The sequence below is a fragment of the Podarcis tiliguerta genome (genome assembly GCF_965153285.1).
Source record: "Podarcis tiliguerta genome assembly, chromosome: 1".
Lineage (NCBI taxonomy): Eukaryota > Metazoa > Chordata > Lepidosauria > Squamata > Lacertidae > Podarcis > Podarcis tiliguerta.
Window position 1 is genome coordinate 120846097 of NC_139534.1, and position 21448 is coordinate 120867544.

Here is a 21448-nt window from a genome sequence, read left to right on the forward strand (position 1 = left end):
GAAAAAGGCTAATTCTGTGCTAGGAAAGTAAAACTGCCAATATCATAATGCCATTATGCAATCGATGATGCAATCATACTTGGGATACTGTCTGCAGATTTGGTCACCATGCATCAAAAAGGATGTTGTGGAGCTGGGGAAGGTTCAGGAAAGGGCAGCCAAAATTATCAGAGGGCTGAAACAACAGAAAGGCGAAACATTTGGGGCTTTTTAGCTTGGGGGGGAAGGTGAATATGAAAGAGGTATATAAAATTATTCATGGGGTGGAGAAAGTCGATAGAGATAAGAAACACAGGGAGCTTCTATTGAATGGTTTAACTATCAAGCCTTCTTTCCAGGGAACTCTGGGAATTGTAGTTCTGTAGGGGAAATAGAGGTCTCCTAAAAAACTCTCAGCACCCGTACCAGACTACAGTTCCCAGGACTCTTTGGGGGAAGCCATGACTGTTACAGTAGTGTCCTAATGATTTGAATCAGGGTTTCCCAAACTTGGATCTCCAGCTGTTTTTGGAATAAAACTCCTATCATCCCTAGCTAGCAAGACCAGTTGTCAGGGATTATGGGAATTGTAGTCCAAAAAACAGCCAGAGACCCAAGTTTGGGAGACCCTGCTTTAAATATATATGGTTGATGTGGCCTAATTCTACTTTACTAGAGAACCGTCATCATCGCTTTCCTTTAAAAAAAATAATCCTCTTTTTAGTCCAAAGCAGCAAACAGCTATTCCACGCAGTCTGGACCTGGCAGATTTCAGAACTGCCTGAGAAGTGTCCTGGCCAAACTGGGCATCCTAAAAATAATTTGGCAGAAAAATCTGAGCTTGTAAAAGAAGAGGCTGCAGCTAGCAAACTCATCAACGCTCCTTTGCTGACAGTTTCCAGAAGGGGTAGCTGTGTGAGCCTGTCACAACAAGAGCCTTGTGGCATCTTAAAGACTAACACATTTCATTCTGGCATAAACATTTGTGGACGAGGCATGGTGCAGCAAATCCCAGTCCGCACAAGCTTATGCCATAATAAACGTGCTTGTCTTTAAGGTGCAACAAAAATCTTTCGCTGTCCTTTTTCTGATGGCGCTTACTCACAAGTGTATAGCGCTCATAGCCATAGCTGTCAACTTTTCCCTTTTCTTGCGAGGAATCCTATTTGAAATAAGGGAATTTCCCTTTAAAAAAGGGAAACATTGACAGCTGTGCTTATAGCACCAATTTTTTTTTTTAAAGCAAGCTAAGGGAAACCAAATTCTGAGGACAAAAATAGATTATTCTTTCAACCATTTCCTATAAATTTGCTTCAATCTGCATGGTCTTTTCTATATTGTATTTTAGCCTCTTTTTTCAGCAGTTTTTTTTTAAAGTAGTTTGGCTATTACAGTGGTACCTCAGGTTACAAACACCTCGGGTTACCAACACTTCGGGTTCTAGACTCTGCTAACCCAGACGTAGTACCTCAGGTTAAGAACTTTACCTCAGGATGACAACAGAAATTGTGCGCCGGTGGCACAGCGGCCGCGGGAGGCCCTATTAACTAAAGTGGTACCTCTGATTAAGAATGGTTTCAGGTTAAGAACAGACCTCCGGAACGAATTAAGTTCATAACCAGAGGTACCACTGTATAGTAGGAGGTGTGGCTATGGGTTTAGTGGAGGGCAAATTAAGGGTAAGAGGAAAAAGCCATAGAGAAAAGGAGTATGATATGGGGGAGCAAAGTTGCTCCATCAACAACCTCCATCTACTACCTTTTGAAGATGTAGCAAGTTTCCTTGCTCCTATTGGAGGCTGGGAAGATGAAGATCCTGGGATGAAGATTCCAGAAAGATTTACTAGCTTAAATAACCTGCCAAGGCAATGCTGTGGTTATTGCCTTGGTGGAGTCTCCTTCTTTGGAGGTCTTTAAGCAGAGGCTTGACAACCATATGTCAGGAGTGCTCTGATGGTGTTTCCTGCTTGGCAGGGGGTTGGACTCGATGGCCCTTGTGGTCTCTTCCAACTCTATGATTCTATGATTCTATTCTATGATTCTATTCTATTCTGTGGCAGGACCAAAGTGTGGTTTGCAAAGTGGGACAAGCACTAAGAAGGATTGCATTGACTTATATGGGAAGCTAAGGAAGTGGAACCATATTTGTTTTCCCTTTCCCCCAAGAGAACTGTGTTATGTTCCTTTTGAACGGATTATAATGGAACAAGAAGGCCCGGTGCGTGTCTTTCCCTGAGTGACTGGTTGAGAAAAGATTGTGCTTCTCGTCAACAATTCCCAGTGGAATGTAAATGGAGGCTGAAAAATGTGGGATTGGGATTGCCTTGTAGTTAACCTTTGCCTATATTAGTGGGGGCAAGTGTTTCTTCCAAAAATTAAAACTGAGGTCATTGGTAGTCCATTCAACTCACGCTGATTCTAGCGAGTTTGGGGTGCGAGGAGGGCAGGGGCAGGGTGCAATTCACCCTAGATTTTATTTCCATTCTGGAAAGCCAATGCTGTCATAGTCAAAGGGACAGCCTTCGCTTTGACTGGGTTATTCAGATAATAAATCAGAGCAGTACCTCAGAACAGGGCTTTTTTGGTGGCTGCCCCTGCCCATTCTCATCAAGTTATGACAGGCACCCAATATTTGCACTTTCTGGAAACAGCTGAAGACATTTTTGTTTCTGCAAGCTTTTAAATAGGTCTTTACCATGACTGCCCACTTGTTAGGGTTTCAGTCTTGTTTTAAAGGTGTGTGTTTTTAACTGTTTTTCATGTGTAAATTGCCTTCAGACTAGTTTAGAAGGCAGTTGATGAATCAAGGATAATAACAACACCCACACTTAAGAAAAAGTCCTTGTGTGTCCTTGTTTCTCAATTTGTCCCTTTTACATGGTTTTGTATGTTTGGTGGTATTTTATGTATTGTGTTTTGCTCTTATTTTTATTGTTTATAGAGCCGTAATTCTTTATTGTAACTGATAAGTACAAATTATTGTTTAATTGTTATTTGCTTAGTGTTGGATTCTAACGGATTATTGAATATTGCTTTATTTGATATAAGTTGTTTATTCTAAAGTTATTGCGACTTTTATAGTGGATCAGATTGTTACTATTTATGTTTTATTATTAGTTCTATATGTGTGGGAAGCCGCCCAGAGTGGCTGGGGCAACCCAGCCAGGTGGGTGGGGCATAAATAAAAACATATTATTATTATTATTATTATTATTATTATTATTATTATTATTGATTTGAGCTGCCTCCACCCTCCTCCCACAGCTGAAGAGGAGCTGAGCTGGCCACAAGACCATCTGCCAGAGGGAAAAAGCCATCTGTGTGCCAGCCCATTTAGATGCAGGCTGTGCTGTACCTGTTCACCAGCTGGTCAACCCACCTGGTCATTTGCTCACCTGGTCACTAACTCACTTGCCCAGTTGACTGTTCACTTACCCTGGGGAGTCTTAAGGCTCCCCCACAACACACACACACACACACATGCAACATGTTGGTGCTTAGAACCTCTTGTTTATTAGAATCTCTGGTGGTTGTGCAATTGGCTTTGGGTTCTTGCAACAGCATATTGTTCAGTCGTAAGATACGGAAAGTGTGCTGACGTTTTTTTGGTCGACCTCCGTTCTTCGTGAGAGCGAAACTACTTTGTGAACTTGTAGAATTTTTTAAAAAAAATTAATTCAGGGTCCTTGCAACAATTCTTACTTGAGGATTATAATTTGGCAGTGCATTCTTAACCTTGGCTGATCTTAATGTGAAAATGTGTTACTAATTTGTATGTTCAGAGGACGTTGTGCAAATAATTTTCGGGTTTTAGCAATAACTCTACGTAATCGTTCGTGTTGATTCCAGGAAGTAGGAAAAATGCACTTGTTTTATTTCTCTGTTTTGAGAACGCTGTGTAGGATTTATTTTGGGTTTTTGCAGTATTTCTTGACTGAGAACATGCTAGGAAATAGACACTTAATTACCAATATCATAATTGTGGGTATTGTGTATTTATTAAGGCTTTGCAAACTGTTCATTGCAGGTATTTAAGGGGGAAATGCAATTCCTGGGTGATGATTATCATATCCTTAGGCTGCAATCCTGCACCCACTTAACCTGGAAGTAAGTCCTATCAAACTCTATAGTGCTGACTTCTGAGTAGTTGCGCACTGTTAAGGGTCAGTTGAATAGGAACTTGGTGCAACCCACAAAAGGATAAAATCTAAGTAAAGTTGATGTGTGATACCATTTTAAAAATTACATTCTTATTAAGATTTTCCATAAGCAACAAGAGTTCATTCAGTGTCTCTACTTTCAAATCATAGTCTTTCATGTTGTTGTTGTTGTTGTTTAGTCATTTAGTTGTGACCCCATGGACCAGAGCAAGCCAGGCACTTCTGTCCTCCACTGCCTCCCGCAGTTTGATCAAACTCATGCTGGTAGCTTCAAGAACACCATCCAACCATCTCATCCTCTGTCGTCCCCTTCTCCTTGTGCCCTCCATCTTTCCCAACATCAGGGTCTTTTCCAGGGAGTCTTCTCTTCTCATGAGGTGGCCAAAGTATTGGAGCCTCAGCTTCACGATCTGTCCTTCCAGTGAGCACTCAGGGCTGATTTCCTTAAGAATGGATAGGTTTGATCTTCTTGCAGTCCATGGGACTCTCCAGAGTCTCCTCCAGCACCATAATTCAAAAGCATCAATTCTTTGGCGATCAGCCTTCTTTATGGTCCAGCTCTCACTTCCATACATCACTACTGGGAAAACCATAGCTTTTACTATATGGACCTTTGTTGGCAAGGTGATGTCTCTACTTTTTGAGATGCTGTCTAGGTTTGACATTGCTTTTCTCCCAGGAAGCAGGCGTCTTTTAATTTAGTGACTGCTGTCACCATCTGCAGTGATCATGGAGCCCAAGAAAATAAAATTTCTTGCTGCCTCCATTTCTTCCCTTTCTATTTGCCAGGAGGTGATGGGACCAGTGGCCATGATCTTCGTTCATGATCTGTCTTTCATACAGGTCATTATAGTCAAATTGAGGCATTTTTGTGGTCATCAGTGTGAGGTTGTGGAGGAAAGAGAAGTGGAAAAGGGGGTGAGAGAGACAGTAAATATGAGGAAAGCAGAATGTTCCCTAGAGAAGGATCTGAAATTCTGAACCCTTGAATTTCTTTTACTCTAGACCAGTGGTTCCCGAACTTTTTTTTTGGCCGTGCCCCACCTAAGCCTCTCTAAAATCCTGGTGTGCCCCCCGCCGTGACATATAATTCTTATTATTCAAAAAGTGAACTCCTATTCACATAGAGGAGGCCTAGAAGGCCATTCACTGTTAATACTCATTCTCGAATTGCCCCCCTTTGGGACGTGTGCCACACATTGGGAACCAGGGCTATGCACTGTTTCGTTTGATGTTTTACTGTGTTGTGAACCTGTTTGAGATTTTTTCGTTAAAAGTGGTATGGAAATGAATAATAATAATCATAATAAATTTCACTGGGGAGAAAGAAGGCACCTAGATATTTGGTTGTAGCAACTGTAACCTGGATACCTGAAGGAGCGTCTCCACCCCCATCGTTCAGCCTGGACATGGACACTGAGATCCAGCACCGAGGGCCTTCTGGCAGTTCCCTCATTGCGAGAAGTGAGGTTACAGAGAACCAAGCAGAGGGCCTTCTCGATAGTGGCGCCCTCCCTTCAGATGTGAAGGAAATAAGCAGCTACCTTCTTTTTAAAAGACATCTGAAGGCAGCCCTGTTTAGGGAAGTTTTTAATATTTAATGCTGTATTGTTTTTAACACTTGATTGGAAGCCGCCCAGAGTGGCTGGGGAAACTCAGCCAGATGGGCGGGGTATAAATAATAAATTATTACAGTGGTGCCCCGCAAGACGAATGCCTCGCAAGACGGAAAACCCGCTAGACGAAAGGGTTTTCCGTTTTGGAGGTGCTTCGCAAAACGAATTTCCTATGGGCTTGCTTCGCAAGACGAAAATGTCTTGCGAGTTCCTGCAATTTTTTTCCGCTCCCCACCCCCTTTTTCTAAGGCACTAAGCTGCTAATAGCCTTTTAGCAGCTAATCCGCTAATCCCTTAAGACTTTAATAGCCGCTAATAGCCGCTAAACCGCTAATAGTGCTAATCCGCCAATAGGGTTGCTTCGCAAGACGAAAAAACCGCTAGACGAAGAGACTCGCGGAACGGATTCTTTTCGTCTTGCGAGGCACCACTGTATTATTATTATTAACCTAGGCTTAAGGTGCCATTTGGCAGTTAGCTTATACAGTGGTACCTCGGGTTACAGATGCTTCAGGTTACGTGATTTCGGGTTGTGCACCGCGCCGAACCCGGAAGTACCGGAACGGGTTACTTCTGGGTTTTGGCGCTTGCACATGCGCAGAAGCACTAAATCACGCTTTATGCATGCGCCAAATCACGGCGCTGCGGGTTCCGAATGTGCCTCCTGCACAGATCACATTCGCAACCCGAGGTTCCACTGTATATCTAAGTTTCAAACATTGGCTCCTAGATAAAAATGTAACCTGCCAAGATTTGAGTGTTTCTCTCACTCAGGAGTTACGGTGAAATTTGTGGTGGGCAGCAGATGCAGATTTTGTGTGTGTGTGTTGTAGGCTTTCTGTGGTTGCCTTCTGGTGACCTCCGATTGCCCTCTAGTTTGGAGATAGTAAGAAGCAAGCATCCTGCACCTCCTGTCCATTTGACCTGGTTCCTCTCTTGTGGTCAACCTTTTGACCTCTTCCCTCAAGCGATTGTGGCGCAGACACCCCACTGCAGATGGGCAAACCAACATCCGCTTTGCTAGAGGATCTGAATTTTAGAAGAAGATGGGGCGGAAACTGCAAAAAAAGTCCTGTATGTGGGTACCACAGTCTCGGAGGATTAATAAAAACTGAACTCCGGGTTGAAGACTCAGCTCTAAGCAAAAACCCATGGAAGGAAGTGGACGACCTCTAGCTAGAACCACACTCAGTTGTGCAGATGTCCTTATTTCAATTTTACATCCCGCTTAGGGAAATGCACAGAAGGTCTGTGTAGTAGTACGTAGACCAGGGATTGCCAACCTTTTGTAGGTCAGGGAAGAGACAATGGAGTGCACATCGGGGCGTGAAGGCAAACTGCTGCATTTGCAGCAGCAAAGTGACCGAAGTTGAGGCTGATGGATTTCCCCTTCATTGGATGAAGTGGGATCTCGTCCGCGGAAGGTTAGGTAAGGTAAAGGTACCCCTGCCCGTACGGGCCAGTCTTGACAGACTCTAGGGTTGTGCGCTCATCTCACTCTATAGGCCGGGAGCCAACGCTGTCCGCAGACACTTCCGGGTCACGTGGCCAGCGTGACAAGCTGCATCTGGCAAGCCAGCGCAGCACACGGAATGCCGTTTACCTTCCCGCTACAAAGCGGTCCCTATTTATCTACTTGCACCCGGGGGTGCTTTCAAACTTGTAGGTTGGCAGGCGCTGGGACTGAGAGACGGGAGCGCACCCTGCCGCGGGGATTCGAACCGCCGACCTTTCGATCGGCAAGTCCTAGGCGCTGAGGCTTTTACCCACAGCACCACCCACGGAAGGTTATGCCACCATAAATCTATCGCGTCTTGTGGCACCTCTAAAGACTGGTCTTTTGTCTCCACACGGCACAACGTCCTCTGCCAGCAACCCCTTTGTGTCCTTCTCCCACTTTGGTCTCTCCTCAAAAGCCACTTCTTCAACAATTATATTTTATGTACAGTGGTACCTCGGGTTAAGAACTTAATTCGTTTTGGAGGTCCGTTCTTAACCTGAAACTGTTCTTAGCCTGAGGTACCACTTTAGCTAATGGGGCCTCCCGCAGCCGCTGCCCCGCCACCACGCGATTTCTGTTCTCATCCTGAACCAAAGTTCTTAACCCGAGGTACTATTTCTGAGTTAGCGGGGTCTGTAACCTGAAGCGTCTGTAACCTGAAGCATCTATAACCCAAGGTAAAGGGACTCCTGACCATTAGGTCCAGTCGTGACTGACTCTGGGGTTGCGGCGCTCATCTCGCTTTATTGGCCGAGGGAGCCGGCGTACAGCTTCCGGGTCATGTGGCCAGCATGACTAAGCCGCTTCTGGCGAACCAGAGCCGCACACGGAAACGCCGTTTACCTTCCTGCCGGAGCGGTACCTATTTATCTACTTGCACTTTGATGTGCTTTCAAACTGCTAGGTGGGCAGGAGCAGGGACCGAGCAACGGGAGCTCACCCCGTCGCAGGGATTCGAACCGCCGACCTTCTGATCAGCAAGCCCTAGGCTCTGTGGTTTAACCCACAGCGCCACATGCGTCCCTAGGTACCAAGGTACCACTGTATTAAATTTACATCCTGCCCTTCTTACCGGAGAAGCTCAGGGCAACAAACACAAAAAAGTTGCAATGTCACAATTATGAATATATATTTTTAAACAAAAACTACTTTAAACGTTTAAAAGCACCTAAAAGCAACCACATTCCTCTCACCGCTAAGAAGTTCGTGGTTGCCATGGCCAGTATCTTTGAGCCAACAAACGGCTGGGTGAGCAGGAATGCTTTTAAATGAGGGCGGCAGAGAGGTCTCACCAGGGAGGACATTCCACAAGCAGGGATTATTTTTCCACCTACTGTAAAATCCCAGGCTTTTTAAATACCTTCACCCCACCCCAGCCTAATGTATAGTGACAGCCGTTTGTTTAGAATTGTTTTTTTTTTTTAATATTGAATGTTAAGTTGCTGTGACCTGACCTGATACCTTCTGGCAAATGGGCAAGTACGAAATCAAAATAATAATAAAGGTAAAGGTAAAGGTACCCCTGCCCATATGGGCCAGTCTTGCCAGACTCTAGGGTTGTGCGCTCATCTCACTCTAAAGGCCGGGAGCCAGCGCTGTCCGAAGACACTTCCGGGTCATGTGGCCAGCGTGACAAGCTGCATCTGGCGAGCCAGTGCAGCACACGGAACGCCGTTTACCTTCCCGCTGGTAAGCGGTCCCTATTTATCTACTTGCACCCGAGGGTGCTTTCGAACTGCTAGGTTGGCAGGCGCTGGGACCGAACGAGGGGAGCGCACCCCGCTGCGGGGATTCAAACCGCCAACCTTTCTATCGGCAATTCCTAGGTGCTGAGGCTTTAACCCACAGCGCCACCCGCGCCCCAAAAATAATAATAGTGTAAGGCTTTTTATCACCTGTAATGGTGTGCAGGACATCTTTCAGAGCAGGAGCAATGATGTCATCCGGCAGAATGGCGGGGTAAAGGAGGTGATAAGGAGGCTTTCAAGTTTTACTATTGTTTGTGATAGGTTAGCTGCTAGGGAGGCAGAGAGAGAGAAAGAAAAAGAAAGTAAGTCAGGGTTTGTTGGTACTTTGTTCTTGATTCACCCTAGCAGTTTAAAAGGTGACATTTCTTTGCAGGAGTGTTTGCATTTCTAATTAAACACCAAGTTTAAATTTCAGCTGACTGGAGGTATTTTGTAAAAGCTCAAATGTGTGTGGGGGGGGGGTTGTTTTGTTTTTTAAAAACAAGCTGGGATTTATTCTGTAAACAGGGAGGAGGTATTCAGCTAAATTTTACTCGAAGTAGATCCATTGGAATGAATGGACATGGCTATGTTAGGTCCATGAATTCCAGTGGGTTTACTCTGAGTAAAACATGGCTGAATAACCCATATATCTTGTTAGCTGATCCTTTAAAAAAAGAGTATTATATTGTTAGTGGGAATAGATGGATATGGGCAGCTGGCTGGATTTTCTTTAGAGGTGTGGTTTTGGAACCCATCACGAAAAACTCTTGCACTTTAAAGTTTACAATTTTGCTGCTGATTGCCTATTGATGTTTTGCATAGGGCTTAAAGCACCATTCCTTCTTAAACAGGTAGATAAGTAGTCATAATAGGAAAAGAAATGATAAGACATTCACTTTAAGCCTAGCCATGTAAGGCCCGTGGATCCACAGTCCCTATGTGGTCTAATGCTGGCATTCATATGAATGCCAAAAAGAAAAGAAAAAAGTTAACAGAAGCAATTATATCTCTCTAAACCATGTGGATTGTTTGCTCCTTGTAGCCCCAGAAATTATATTTGTGTGTTTCCTGTGCAAGTGTGCTTCCTTCTGCTGGGATTGTGGGCTGCTGTTTGGGTCTGATTAACTTCAAACGCTGGATATCTGGGACACAAGGAAGGGCTGTAGCTCAGCAACAGAACATCTGCTTTGCTTGCAGAAGGTCCTGGGTTCAGTCCCCAACATCTCCAGGTAGGGCTGGGAGAGGCCTCAAATTTTGGAGAGCTGCTGCCAGTTAAGGTGGGCACGTATTCAGCTAAATCAGGGTTTCAGCTAAACTTGGGTCTCCAGCTGTTTTTGGACTACAACTCCCATCATCCCTGACCTCTGGTCCTGCTAGCTAGGGATGATGGGAGTTGTAGTCTAGCAACAGTTGGAGCCCCAGGTTTGAGACAACCTGAGCTAGATGCATCTAGGTTGGGTTCTGTATAAAAGACTGCTGTGTTCTTCAGTGCACTGGCAAGCAGAAAAGGCAACTCGTGAGATATCCTTGAGATATATCCCTAAGGCGTAGTGAAGTAGCCAGCATTGTGTAAGTCTGGAAGAGGTTATGCAATGCCTTCCTTCCTGCAAAGGGAGGCAAAAAAACAGGATTACCGGTTAGGTTTGCATACGTCTACTGTTTATAATGTTGGGCGGTGTCCAACTAGACAGTTCCACTAGTCCATCCAAGGACTTGTCATGCTGTGCAACCCCTAAATATGTTCTTCCCACAACAGAGACGAAGGCAGGGAAGTTCCATTGCACAGTTGAAAGTCCTTGTGCCAGTGGAACTGTTTAATTGGATGCCACCCTTTGGGGGGGGAGTGCGAGTCGAGGAGATGCCAGGGGAGATTAGCTGTGTGCCTTTGCCGCCCGCCTGTCCCGATCACAAACCTTAAAACCTTTTCTCTATCCCAAGACAACTTGTACAGCAGCGGAGGAAAAGAGAAACCGTCACTGTTTACACAACTCTGACATTAACGAAGTGCATTGTGCGAAAGTCAGTATCTCTTTAGCATCTGTGTGAAGGGTCTAGGAAGTGACATGCTAACAACCCAGGGACCAGGCACAAAGGATAAGGCACAGACTGTTCCTGTTGCCTGTCTGCATGCTCGCCGATGAAATACAGAAAAGGTGCAGAAATACTCTCTGTGCTGAAAGTCCTGCCCTTTCTAAACCCTTTACAGGATTTTGCTTGCACTGAATTGCAGGGGGCAGGTCCTCACTCCTGCACCCACCCACCTCTCTCTAAATCTCCAGTGTTTAGGAGTCAGCGGCCTTCCCCCACTTTGTATAAAACCAGGAAATTGAAAAACTGCGTCTGTCATAGAATTTACATCAGGGGGGGCTGCCCCAGCGACTTCAGCAAAGCTGCTATGGAAATAAGTGATTCACAGAATCTGAGCTCGGGTAGCACTGCTAGGGAACGGGGTTTGGAGGAGATTAGCCAGGCTGCCGCTTCTCATTCATTCATTCATTCATTCATCCTCTTTTCTCCCTCCCTCTTTTTCTGTAGGTGGACGCATCTGTTCCTTTTCCCCTTGCATCGAACAAGTGCAAAGGACCTGCCTGGGCCTGGAGGAACACGGCTTTGCCGAATGTAACACTCTGGAGATCCTGCTGAGAGTGTACAACGTTCGGACAATCAGCTTGCCAGTCCCTGACCTTGGAAAAGGAATCGGGGGTAACGCCAGAGCGGAGTCTGACAAAGGCAGCCCGTCCGATCAGGGTGCCTCCTCTGCTGGTCTCCAGCAGGGAAACGCACAGTTTAAAAGCGGTGTGCCGCCAAGGGAGATGGTGGGTCACACTGGGTATTTGACCTTCGCTACCAAAAGCCTATTTTAGTTACTCGCGAAGCTAGCGGCCTCCTTGCTGCTCCTTCCCTCCCTCCCAATCAAGCATCCTGAGCTTTTTTTTGCTCGTCGGGCAATTCCATATATAGTCAGACTGAGTAAGATTATGCTTTTGTTTAAATAGCACGCAGGAGCGCTAACCAGATCAGCCTTGCAGTACACTGTCCTTCTGGAACAGTGCTTGGCTGCCTGTCAGGTAGGAAGATGGATTAGCAGCTAATAGCTGTGGGATGGACTTTGCAAAGCAAAAGCCACTTACTGAGGTTGTTTGGGGCAGGGAGGGGGGGATGTCAACAAGGTTTCCTTTATCTTTCTGGAACCCCTGCATTGATTCTTCTCTCTAAGAGGGTGTGCAGTGGGGAGAATTTTTGCTTTTGGTTTTGTATTTGCCGTTGGGAGTCTATTTAATATTTGGATTTTTTAAAAATAAAAAAGATTTTTGCCGTAGGCCCAGAATTGGCTAGCAGCCCCTGCAAAGAGAGTCTGAAAAAGGCAGGCGGATGTGGGGATCCATATATTTGCATACATGCATACATAGGTGAACCACCCTGGAAAGAGCATGAAACCCAATTTTTTGTGGTTGCATGATGTGAGTGAGTCTCCCTTGACACAAACATTCAAAGCACAGGGCTAGCTTTTGAGGGGAGAAAGTTAGGCTGCAAGTCTTCACCCTGACATCTAATGCTGAATGGAGCTGGAGGTTTCCTATAGGAAGTATCATTTAGTCTCATCCCTGCTTGCATCCTGAAATAATTCTGTTCAGGGACAGCTCTTCTACCTCTTCTGTGTGAGCAAAATCCTCAGCACAATCGCACATTCACTTGGTCCTGAATAAATGGCTAGATTTGCATCCTGCTTCCTCGCTGCCAAACAACAAGCAGCAAAAAAACCTCCCTTATTCAGTCAGTCCTGTATTGCAGGGCGGTACTTGTATTTACAGATGTCCATTGCTGTAAACAGAACAAACCCTTCCCTGGTGTTCTTAACCAGCGTATAAGCACGTCACAGTCTTATCTTCCTAGGACCTGGGTGAAATGCGAGCCACGAGGCAAATCTTTTTATCCATTCCACGCGCCGGCTGATTAATAGATATGCCTGAAAGTGCGAATCCGGTTTTGCCCTTTTCTTGACCAAAAATAAACATGGCTGAGCTTTCGATGGGTTACAGCCCCGGTGCTAATCTGTAGCAGTTTAACAAAAGTTCCGCCAACCGCGGCGAGCAAAGATAGAACAGCTGAGCAGATTAAAAACCAGGAAAGCAAATCATTTGAGCTCGAAGCTGTTACGTAAGTGTTCCAGGGCTGCAGCTTTCCGCCTCCTCCTCCTCCTCCTCTTCGGAAGGATGTTAAAAGTCTTCTGTTATGCAGTGCTCGAAAGTACTTTTGAGGGAAAGCAGGATAGAAGGTTCTACTGCTGCTGCATCATTAATGGGGTAGCTACAACCGCCTGCCTGCAAGCAAAGAGAGAACAGCAGGCATATGTAAACATCAGATCAACTGGGGAAGAGGAGGGGGAGCTGCTTAAGCCTACAAAAGGAGAGGAAGCAGAACAAAGTGAATGCCTCTGTCCTTAAGATGCTTGCACTCAAATCAACACTGTATGTCCTTGATACAATATGCTTCTAGTGCAAAGCCGGGAAAGGGGGAGGGGGCTTTTTCCAGACTCCCATTTGAACAACCTTATAGGGGTCGCATGCAGGTGATGGGCATGGCCAGAGGCAAAGTAGGCGGAGCAACGGATGTAAATTCTACCTTTGTGCAGTAGGTTGGATGGGATGTTTTCCGAGGTTGACGAGCCGACAGCTGGGCGATATCTCGTTTTCACCATCGCAATATATCATCAGCTAAACATCCTGATACACTGATTTATCACAATGTCTGATATAAGGATAGAGCTACATAGGGGCACTGGCTGGATTCACGGTTTTCCCCGCATTGTGATTTTTGCATAGCGCGCGCGCACACACACACACACACACACACACACACCCTGCATCATGATTTGCAATATTTTTGCCAGGTTAAAAATTATGAAACCAATAACACAATAGGGCTTCAAACCATTTTTGGATGATATTTTGATATATTGCCCAGCCCTAGGTGAGCCTCGTCTACCCCTCTACAGCACACACAGAAAACTCATTGACCATTGGACCCACTATTGGTCTTGTCTGCTCAAGCTGCTGGAGCCTGTTTTCACATGCAGGGGAAGTTCCTAACTCACCGAGGGGTTGAGAACCATCGGCTGCCCTCACCTGGTTTAGCCGGCCAGTTGAAACTGCCAGGGTGTAGCTGCTGCCGCATGCTGACAGCTTCTAGGAGCCACAGGTGAGAGCTGCGAATGGGGACCAAAGATGGATGAACTACCCCAGAAGGAGCAGAACATGTCCCCCACCAGAGATACCACCCCTCCCCTAACACCCCATATTCTGGATTCTAAGCCTCTGCTGCCTTACTGGAGAAGAAAAGGCTGAGGAGTATAAACCCTACACAGATCCAGAAGGGAGTCCCTAAGGTGGTTGGGTGGTGCCTTGAACGCTTCCTTCTGGCAACTCCTGCAGCCAAGCTGGTGCCAAACTTCTTGCTCTGCTTTCCTTTGGACCACATTAGCCAGCCAGGCCGAGGGGGGGGGGTGTCTCATCATCTGGACAGCCCAGGACCTCCAGACACACTGCCCAGGCTTGTGCCCCGGGGAAATCCCTTGGGTGTTGCTAACGCAATAGTTTGACTCCACCCCCAGAGGCACACTCCATTGTCTCTCAATACATGATGCCAACAAGAGTAGGCTAAATTCTACACGGAGTCGGACCCTGTTTTCAACCCTCCATCTGGGCAAGCAAGAGGGATTATGTGAGTACAAAGACTCATTCCAGTCCTGGCAAAACGCTCAAAGGAAGGTGCAGATGAGGGCTGGGGAGGGGCAAGTGGCCATTGGGGAATCCCAAGGGCTGAACAGAGACCCGAGGGCTGCATCAGGCTCCCAGGCAAACTGAAATGAAATGTTGCAATCAGCAGTGCGGATGTGATTTAATTTTGGCTTATTTCATGTGGCGTTGGCCCGTTCATTCAGAAGTAAGTGGCGTTCAGTGGTGCTTGTCCTGAGAAAATGTTTGCAGCCTTAGCCAGTCTCATGAAGCCTCCCCCCTGTTGCTCCAGCGTTCGCTGCATTGCAGTGAGTTGGAAAGTGCTGTAACAGAGGGCTGTATTTTCTTCCCCTTTTGCCGCAGGACAGGACATCAAACATACAATGCTATAAAAATGCCAAGCACTTTTCTTCTCTGGTATTAAAAAAGGAAGAGGTAGCAATAAAGGGACAGAGCAGGGATGGGTTTCTAAAAGTTAGAAACCCTAAATGCACAGCACTTTTTGCAGCTGGGTGGGTTAAGTTGCCTGTGCATAGCTTGTGGCAGCCTTTGGCAACCTGGCGCCCCCAGAGGTTTTGGATTACAGCTGCCCCTGTTGGAAATTGTGGTCCAAAGTATCTGTGGGCACTGGGTTGGTGAAGACAGGCTTATAGTGTCAATGCCTCTTAGGTTGTCCCTTGCTCCCGGTTAAAATGTTGCAGTCAAACTAAGGTTTCACATCTCTGCCGTTATTCATTGCTGGTGCCCCGTTCCTGGATTTCACAGGAGAGCGATGGAGGGTGCAGCCTGTTCTCTTTGGTAGCTGCCTTCTTCCTTGACTCGCTCGCCTAGGCAGGTGTGGGAGGGATGTCATTCCCTGCAGACAAGTCTCCGCGTGCCTGATTGAATTGCAAAGTGTCCTCCAGCATCCCTGGCGGAAAGGGAGAGCGCTGCTCCAAAGCCGCCGCTGGCAGTCTTGATGAAGACAATCTCTGCAGCTTGAGTCAAGCAAGACATGCAAACAGAGAGATGGGAGATAGAGAGGGCTGCATGCATAAATTTTAAGCGCCCTGTGGATCAGACCAAAGGCTTCGCTAATCCACCACCCTCTTCCCACAGATGCCTGTGGGAAGCCCACAATCAGAGCCTGAAGTACAACACTCCATGTGTGAATCTCCATGTTAGGAGATTCAGGACCAATAAAAATCATTACTTTTTCAGCCAGTGCATAGCTAAAAGATATGAAACTCGCTCCCATAGGTGGCAGTAATGGAACCGAGTTGGATGGTTTTAAAAGGGGATTGGACAACTGCATGGGGGAGAGGGCTATCGATGAATAACCATAGTTTAGAGGTACCTAAGGAAGTCAGACTATCCTCCACCAGGGCCAGGGCCTTCTCAGTGATGGCTCCAACCTGGTGGAATGCTCTGTCCCATGAGACTAGGGCCCTTCAAGATTTAACCTCCTTCCGTCGGGCCTGTAAGACAGAGCTATTCTGCCTGGCCTTCATTTTGAATTCAGCCTGATCTTTTATTTCCCTTCTCTTCCCTCCCCTTCCCTTTTTATGAAGATTGCCTGCTCTGAGACCCCACAGCTAATTCTCCCCTGGCCTCCTTGCTGGCCCAAGTAGGACTAATTCAGCCAGCTAGCCCTGGGGATTATCTAATGCTTATTAGATGGATTTCCCCTAAATTGATTTCTGAACTTTGAATTTTATTGTTATTCATGTTTTTATACTGTATTTTATGCTGCTTTTACAATTAAGTGTTTTAAATTTGTTGTTAGCCGCCCTGAGCTCGGTTTTTGAACCGGGAAGGGCGGGGTATAAATAAAAATTTATTATTATTATTAATTATTATCGATGGCTACTAGCCACGATGACTGTGCTCTGCCTCCACAGTTGGAGGCAGCAATGATTCTGGGTACCACTTGCTAGAAACCGCATGAGTGGGGCATCCTCTTGCCCTCAAGTCCTGTTTGCAGCTTTCCCACAGGTATTAGTTTTGACCACTGTGAGAACAGGAGGCTGGACTAGTTGGGCCATTGGCCTGATCCAGAGGCTCTTGCGCTCTTAAGACACATGCTTTTCATCCGTTCAAGCCCAGCACATGTTTTCTACACCAAGTCATTCTGGGGTGTCCTTTAGATCTTCAGAGCTGGCAGATATGCCCGGCACTTCTGACGTGATTTGGGGACGTGGAGCAGCACACCCACCTCTGCAGCTGCTCCAACAGACTGGCTTCGAAGATGTCAATGTGTGGGAAGCACTGGCCTCACTCTCGTCGTTTCTGTAGTTCTTTTGCATGTACAAAGGTCTTACATTTCTTACCTTATAAGAACATGTGATTTTAAGAATTGGCTTGCAGGATCTCTGACCAAGGGACCATCAGGTTCTACATTTGGGTTCCATTAATGGTGCTCCTTATCTCCATACAGAGCCCTCTTCACTCTGCAAAATAAAGTTCAGGAAAAGCTATCCTATTAATGAGGCTGGTTAATAATGTAAGAATCTGCACACATTGACATAGCATTGCTTTTGAGGAAGGGGCTACAGAGCTCTGTCTCTTGACTGCTGGAAAAGCCACACGGAGATTTCAGCACATGCTACTTACATACTTTCAAGCCTATCTTTACAGTCTTAAGGACCAGAAACTTGTGTTTCTAAAACGGGGGGGGGGGGGGAGAGAGAGAGAGAACACTTAACGGCACTACAGAAGCCTCATGTATTTCTAGAACACAGATATGGACTGTGGCCCATATACAATTGCAGGCGGTGTCTATCACATCAGTATACAGTGGTGCCTCGCAAGACGAAATTAATCCGTTCCGCGAGTCTCTTCGTCTAGCGTTTTTTTCGTCTTGCGAAGCAACCCTATTAGCGGATTAGCGCTATTAGCGGCTATTAAAGGCTTAAGGGATTAGCGGATTAGCTGCTAAAAGGCTATTAGCAGTTTAGCGCCTTAGAAAAAGGGGGTGGGGAGCGGGAAAAAACCTCAAGAATTGCAAGACATTTTCGTCTTGCGAAGCAAGCCCATAGAGAAATTCGTCCTGCGAAGCACCTCTGAAAACGGAAAACCCTTTCGTCTAGCGGGTTTTCCGTCTTGCGAGGCATTCATCTTGCGGGGCACCACTGTATTCTAAAATACCTCAACAATGGTGCACAGAAAAATGTATTCTGAAATACCTAGCTGTGCCGACTCAAATTCCCACTGCACCACACTGTGTGTCTTCATTTCCGTGTTGTGAAGCACATAGGATTGCTTGGTTGTTATTGTACAGTCTATTGGTCAGGGGCCATAGGACTTACTTTTTGTAACGTTGCTGAAACATTTTCATACAGGAATGCATGCAGTTTATTTGGTGCCTTGACTCTGTCTACCCTTTTGCATCTATTCATTGGTCATGGACTATATTATTTAGGTTTGATTTCATTGTCTAAACCGCGAGGTTCCCATCTTAGTGGAGGACCACCACTCGGTGGTAGAAAACATGCTTTGCTTGCAGAAAGTCTCAGGTTCCGTGCTTGTCATCTCCAGTTAAAAGAAATTGAGGTAGCAAGTGATGGGAAAAGGCCTTTGTCTGCCTGAGATTTTGAAGATCTGTTGCCTTTCGGAATATACAATAACAGACTTGATGGACAGATAGCCTGACTGGGTTAAGGCAGCTTCCTGCAATTATAGCTAAAAGCCATGACTAGCATTGTCCTTTATTCATTTATCTTCCTATTTTTTAAAAAAAGCCATCAGCTAGCGGCCGGCACTGTAGAGAGCCATGTCTAAGCTTCTGCTGTGGCATCAGTTTCAGATGATGTGAGTCCTGATGCATCTGAGCACATGCTCGGTAAGTCTGCCCTGGGCCCAGTTGCTGGCATTTATCTGTCTTGGGAGACAGTGCTCCTTTGGGGCTGAAGTCAAACTGTGGGATGGTTGCAGAGACCGATATGGGAGAGACATGTTTTGTTGCAGCTGGGGCAGATGAAGGCATCCGGTTGAGCTGCTGCAGATGCACCAAGACGTTTCTTCTCTCTGTGCTCCTCCCAGAAGTCATTCCCACTCGGGTCACATGGCCTGACTGTCTCCAGGCACTGCGGTTGTCTGCAAGGGATTCCCACACGACAGGGTTGATGTTGCCAGCCTTCATGTCATGTTTGGAGACATCTCTAGGGCAGAGATGGTCTGCCAGTGGGCCTGGTGCCAGCTCCGCATAGGACATGTCCTCGGGGAGCCTGCCATCTTCCTTTCTGTGGACATAACCAAGCCTGTGTAGATGTTTCTGAGATAGGAGTGCAAACATGCTGGGAACATACTGAATCAAGCCATTGGTCCATCATCCACAATATTGTCTACACTGACTGGCAGTAGCTCTCCAGAGTTTTAGGCAGGGGAGGAGGAGCTGGGGGTTGAACATGAGACATTATGCATCCAAAGCACGCACTGAGCTACAACACTTCTGCAGCTTTCGATGCCACTGGCCATGGCAATCTGGAGCAATTCTGTGATAGGAGTATTGGAAACACTATGATAATTCTGATCATATCTACATTGGGTGAATGTTCATCAGCCCCTTGATGTCTACACTATGGTGTACTATAGGGTACCATTTTATCTCCAGTACTTTTTATCTTCTTATCTGGGGGTGGGATGCCATCAACATGACACCAATGTTTATTGATACATAAATTGTTCAAGAAGAAGAAGAGTTTGGATTTGATATCCCGCCTTTCACTCCCTTTAAGGAGTCTCAAAGCGGCTAACATTCTCCTTTCCCTTCCTCCCCCACAACAAACACTCTGTGAGGTGAGTGGGGCTGAGAGACTTCGGAGAAGTGTGACTGGCCCAAGGTCACCCAGCAGCTGCATGTGGAGGAGCGGAGACGCGAACCCGGTTCCCCAGATTACGAGACTACCGCTCTTAACCACTACACCACACTGGCTCTCGTGGGAGTCCCACCCATGGGAAAATGTGGCACGATCTAAAGTGATCAAATGAAACTTTTATTACAGGGGTGGCCAACTCCCAAGAGACTACAATCTACTCACAGAGTTAAAAACTGGCAGTGATCTATCCCCTTTTTGGGGGGGTTAGGTCAAAGTTGCTGAGTTTTTCAGGGGGGAGATAAAATTTTGTGCTTTTTTAGGGGAGCCACAGTTGTTCAGCTTTTTTGGAGGGAGCCAATGATCTACCAGTGATCTACCACGGACACCCAGTGATCACGATCTACCTGTTGGACATGCCTGCATTGCACAGCATGACAGAAAAACTGTAATTTTATTAGGACAGGGTATTTGTTGTTTACTGTTGCAACAATTATGTTCTCAAAACATATCATCTGTACCATCAAAAATAAATAAAAACATTATGCTGGTGACACTCGGCTCTTCCTCTCTATTGCATCTGAATCAGAATCAATTTGGGACTTCACATGCCCAAACTGGAGATGCAGGTGAGTGGAAAGACATGACTTCCAAGCACAGATTCCCTCCCCATTTTCATTTTAAAGCAATGCTTCCACTTATAAATTTATTCCATATATATATTGATTGTTTTCCAGGCCTGCCATGGCCTACCTAGGACGAAAAGAGTAGTCTTTTAATTTTGCAAGCTGATGAACAGCAAGAGCTGACAACCTGTGATTAATCACCTCCAGGACCTGGATGTGAAGCAATTTGTTGTATGCTGTGAATGATTTATACAAGGAGACAAGCAATTCCTCCCAGCTGCAGAGGAAGACTGGCATTGCCAAATTATAAAGAGCTTCGCAGGTACGAGACATACACGCCTGTAGATGTTACAGAGTCATCTCCCTGGGGTGCTGAAGGGTGCTATTCAGTCCCTGATGCTATTTAATAGCTATGTGAAGCCGCTGGAACAGTCATCAGGAGTTTTGGCAACAAGGTGCCAACAGAATGCTAGTGACACTCAGCTATAGTTCTCCAGGCAATCTGAATCAAGAGAGGCTGGTGAAGATGAAATCATTTTAATATTTCTTGTAAACTGCTTAGAGGTTTTATTTATTATTAAAAATATATGGCACTGCATCGTTAAAAATATATCACAGCAGTTTGCAGCAATATAAAAAACATGAAACCTAACAAAATCATTAAAAGCTAAAAACAAGTTTCATTACAATCAAACAGGAATATAACGCCAAGGCTGCAGGTTCGATCCCCCTAAGGGACAGCTGCATATTCCTGCATTGCAGAGAGTTGGACTAGATCAGAGCTTCCCAAACTTGGGTTTCTTAGCAGCTGTTGGACTACAACTCCCATCATCCCTGGCTACCAGGACCAGCAGTCAGGGATGATGGGAATTGTAGTCCCAAAACAGCTGGACTACAGCTGCACTCATCTCCCTTTACTGGCCGAGGGAGCCAACGTTTGTCTGCAGACAGTTTTTCCAGGTCATGTGGCCAGCATGACTAAGCCACTTCTGGCGAAACCAGAGCAGAGCATGGAAACGCCGTTTACCTTCCCGCCGGAGTGGTACCTATTTATCTACTTGCACTTTGACGTGCTTTTGAACTGCTAGGTTGGCAGGAGCAGGGACAGAGCGACGGGAGCTCACTCCGTCGTGGGGATTCGAACCGCCGACCTTCTGATCGGCAAGTCCTAGGCTCTGTGGTTTAACGCACAGCGCCACCCACGTCCCTTAAGACAATAAAACCAGACTTCAATTAAAGGGCTTGCAGGGTTGAAAAGATGTCTTCAGTAGGTGCTAGAACTTAAAGAGAGATGGGGCTTATCTGACCT

General features: G+C 46.1%; 1 protein-coding gene across 1 annotated transcript in view; it reads left to right on the forward strand.

The window, feature by feature from the left end:
* Positions 1–16535, forward strand: part of TRMT61A (tRNA methyltransferase 61A) — a 62665-nt gene extending 46130 nt beyond the window's left edge. Inside the window, exon 4 of the mRNA XM_083439476.1 lies at positions 11521–16535. Coding sequence (XP_083295602.1) covers positions 11521–11849 — 329 coding nt within the window. The 3' untranslated portion in view covers positions 11850–16535. The remainder of the gene's footprint in view (positions 1–11520) is intronic.
* Positions 16536–21448: the final 4913 nt, after the last annotated feature.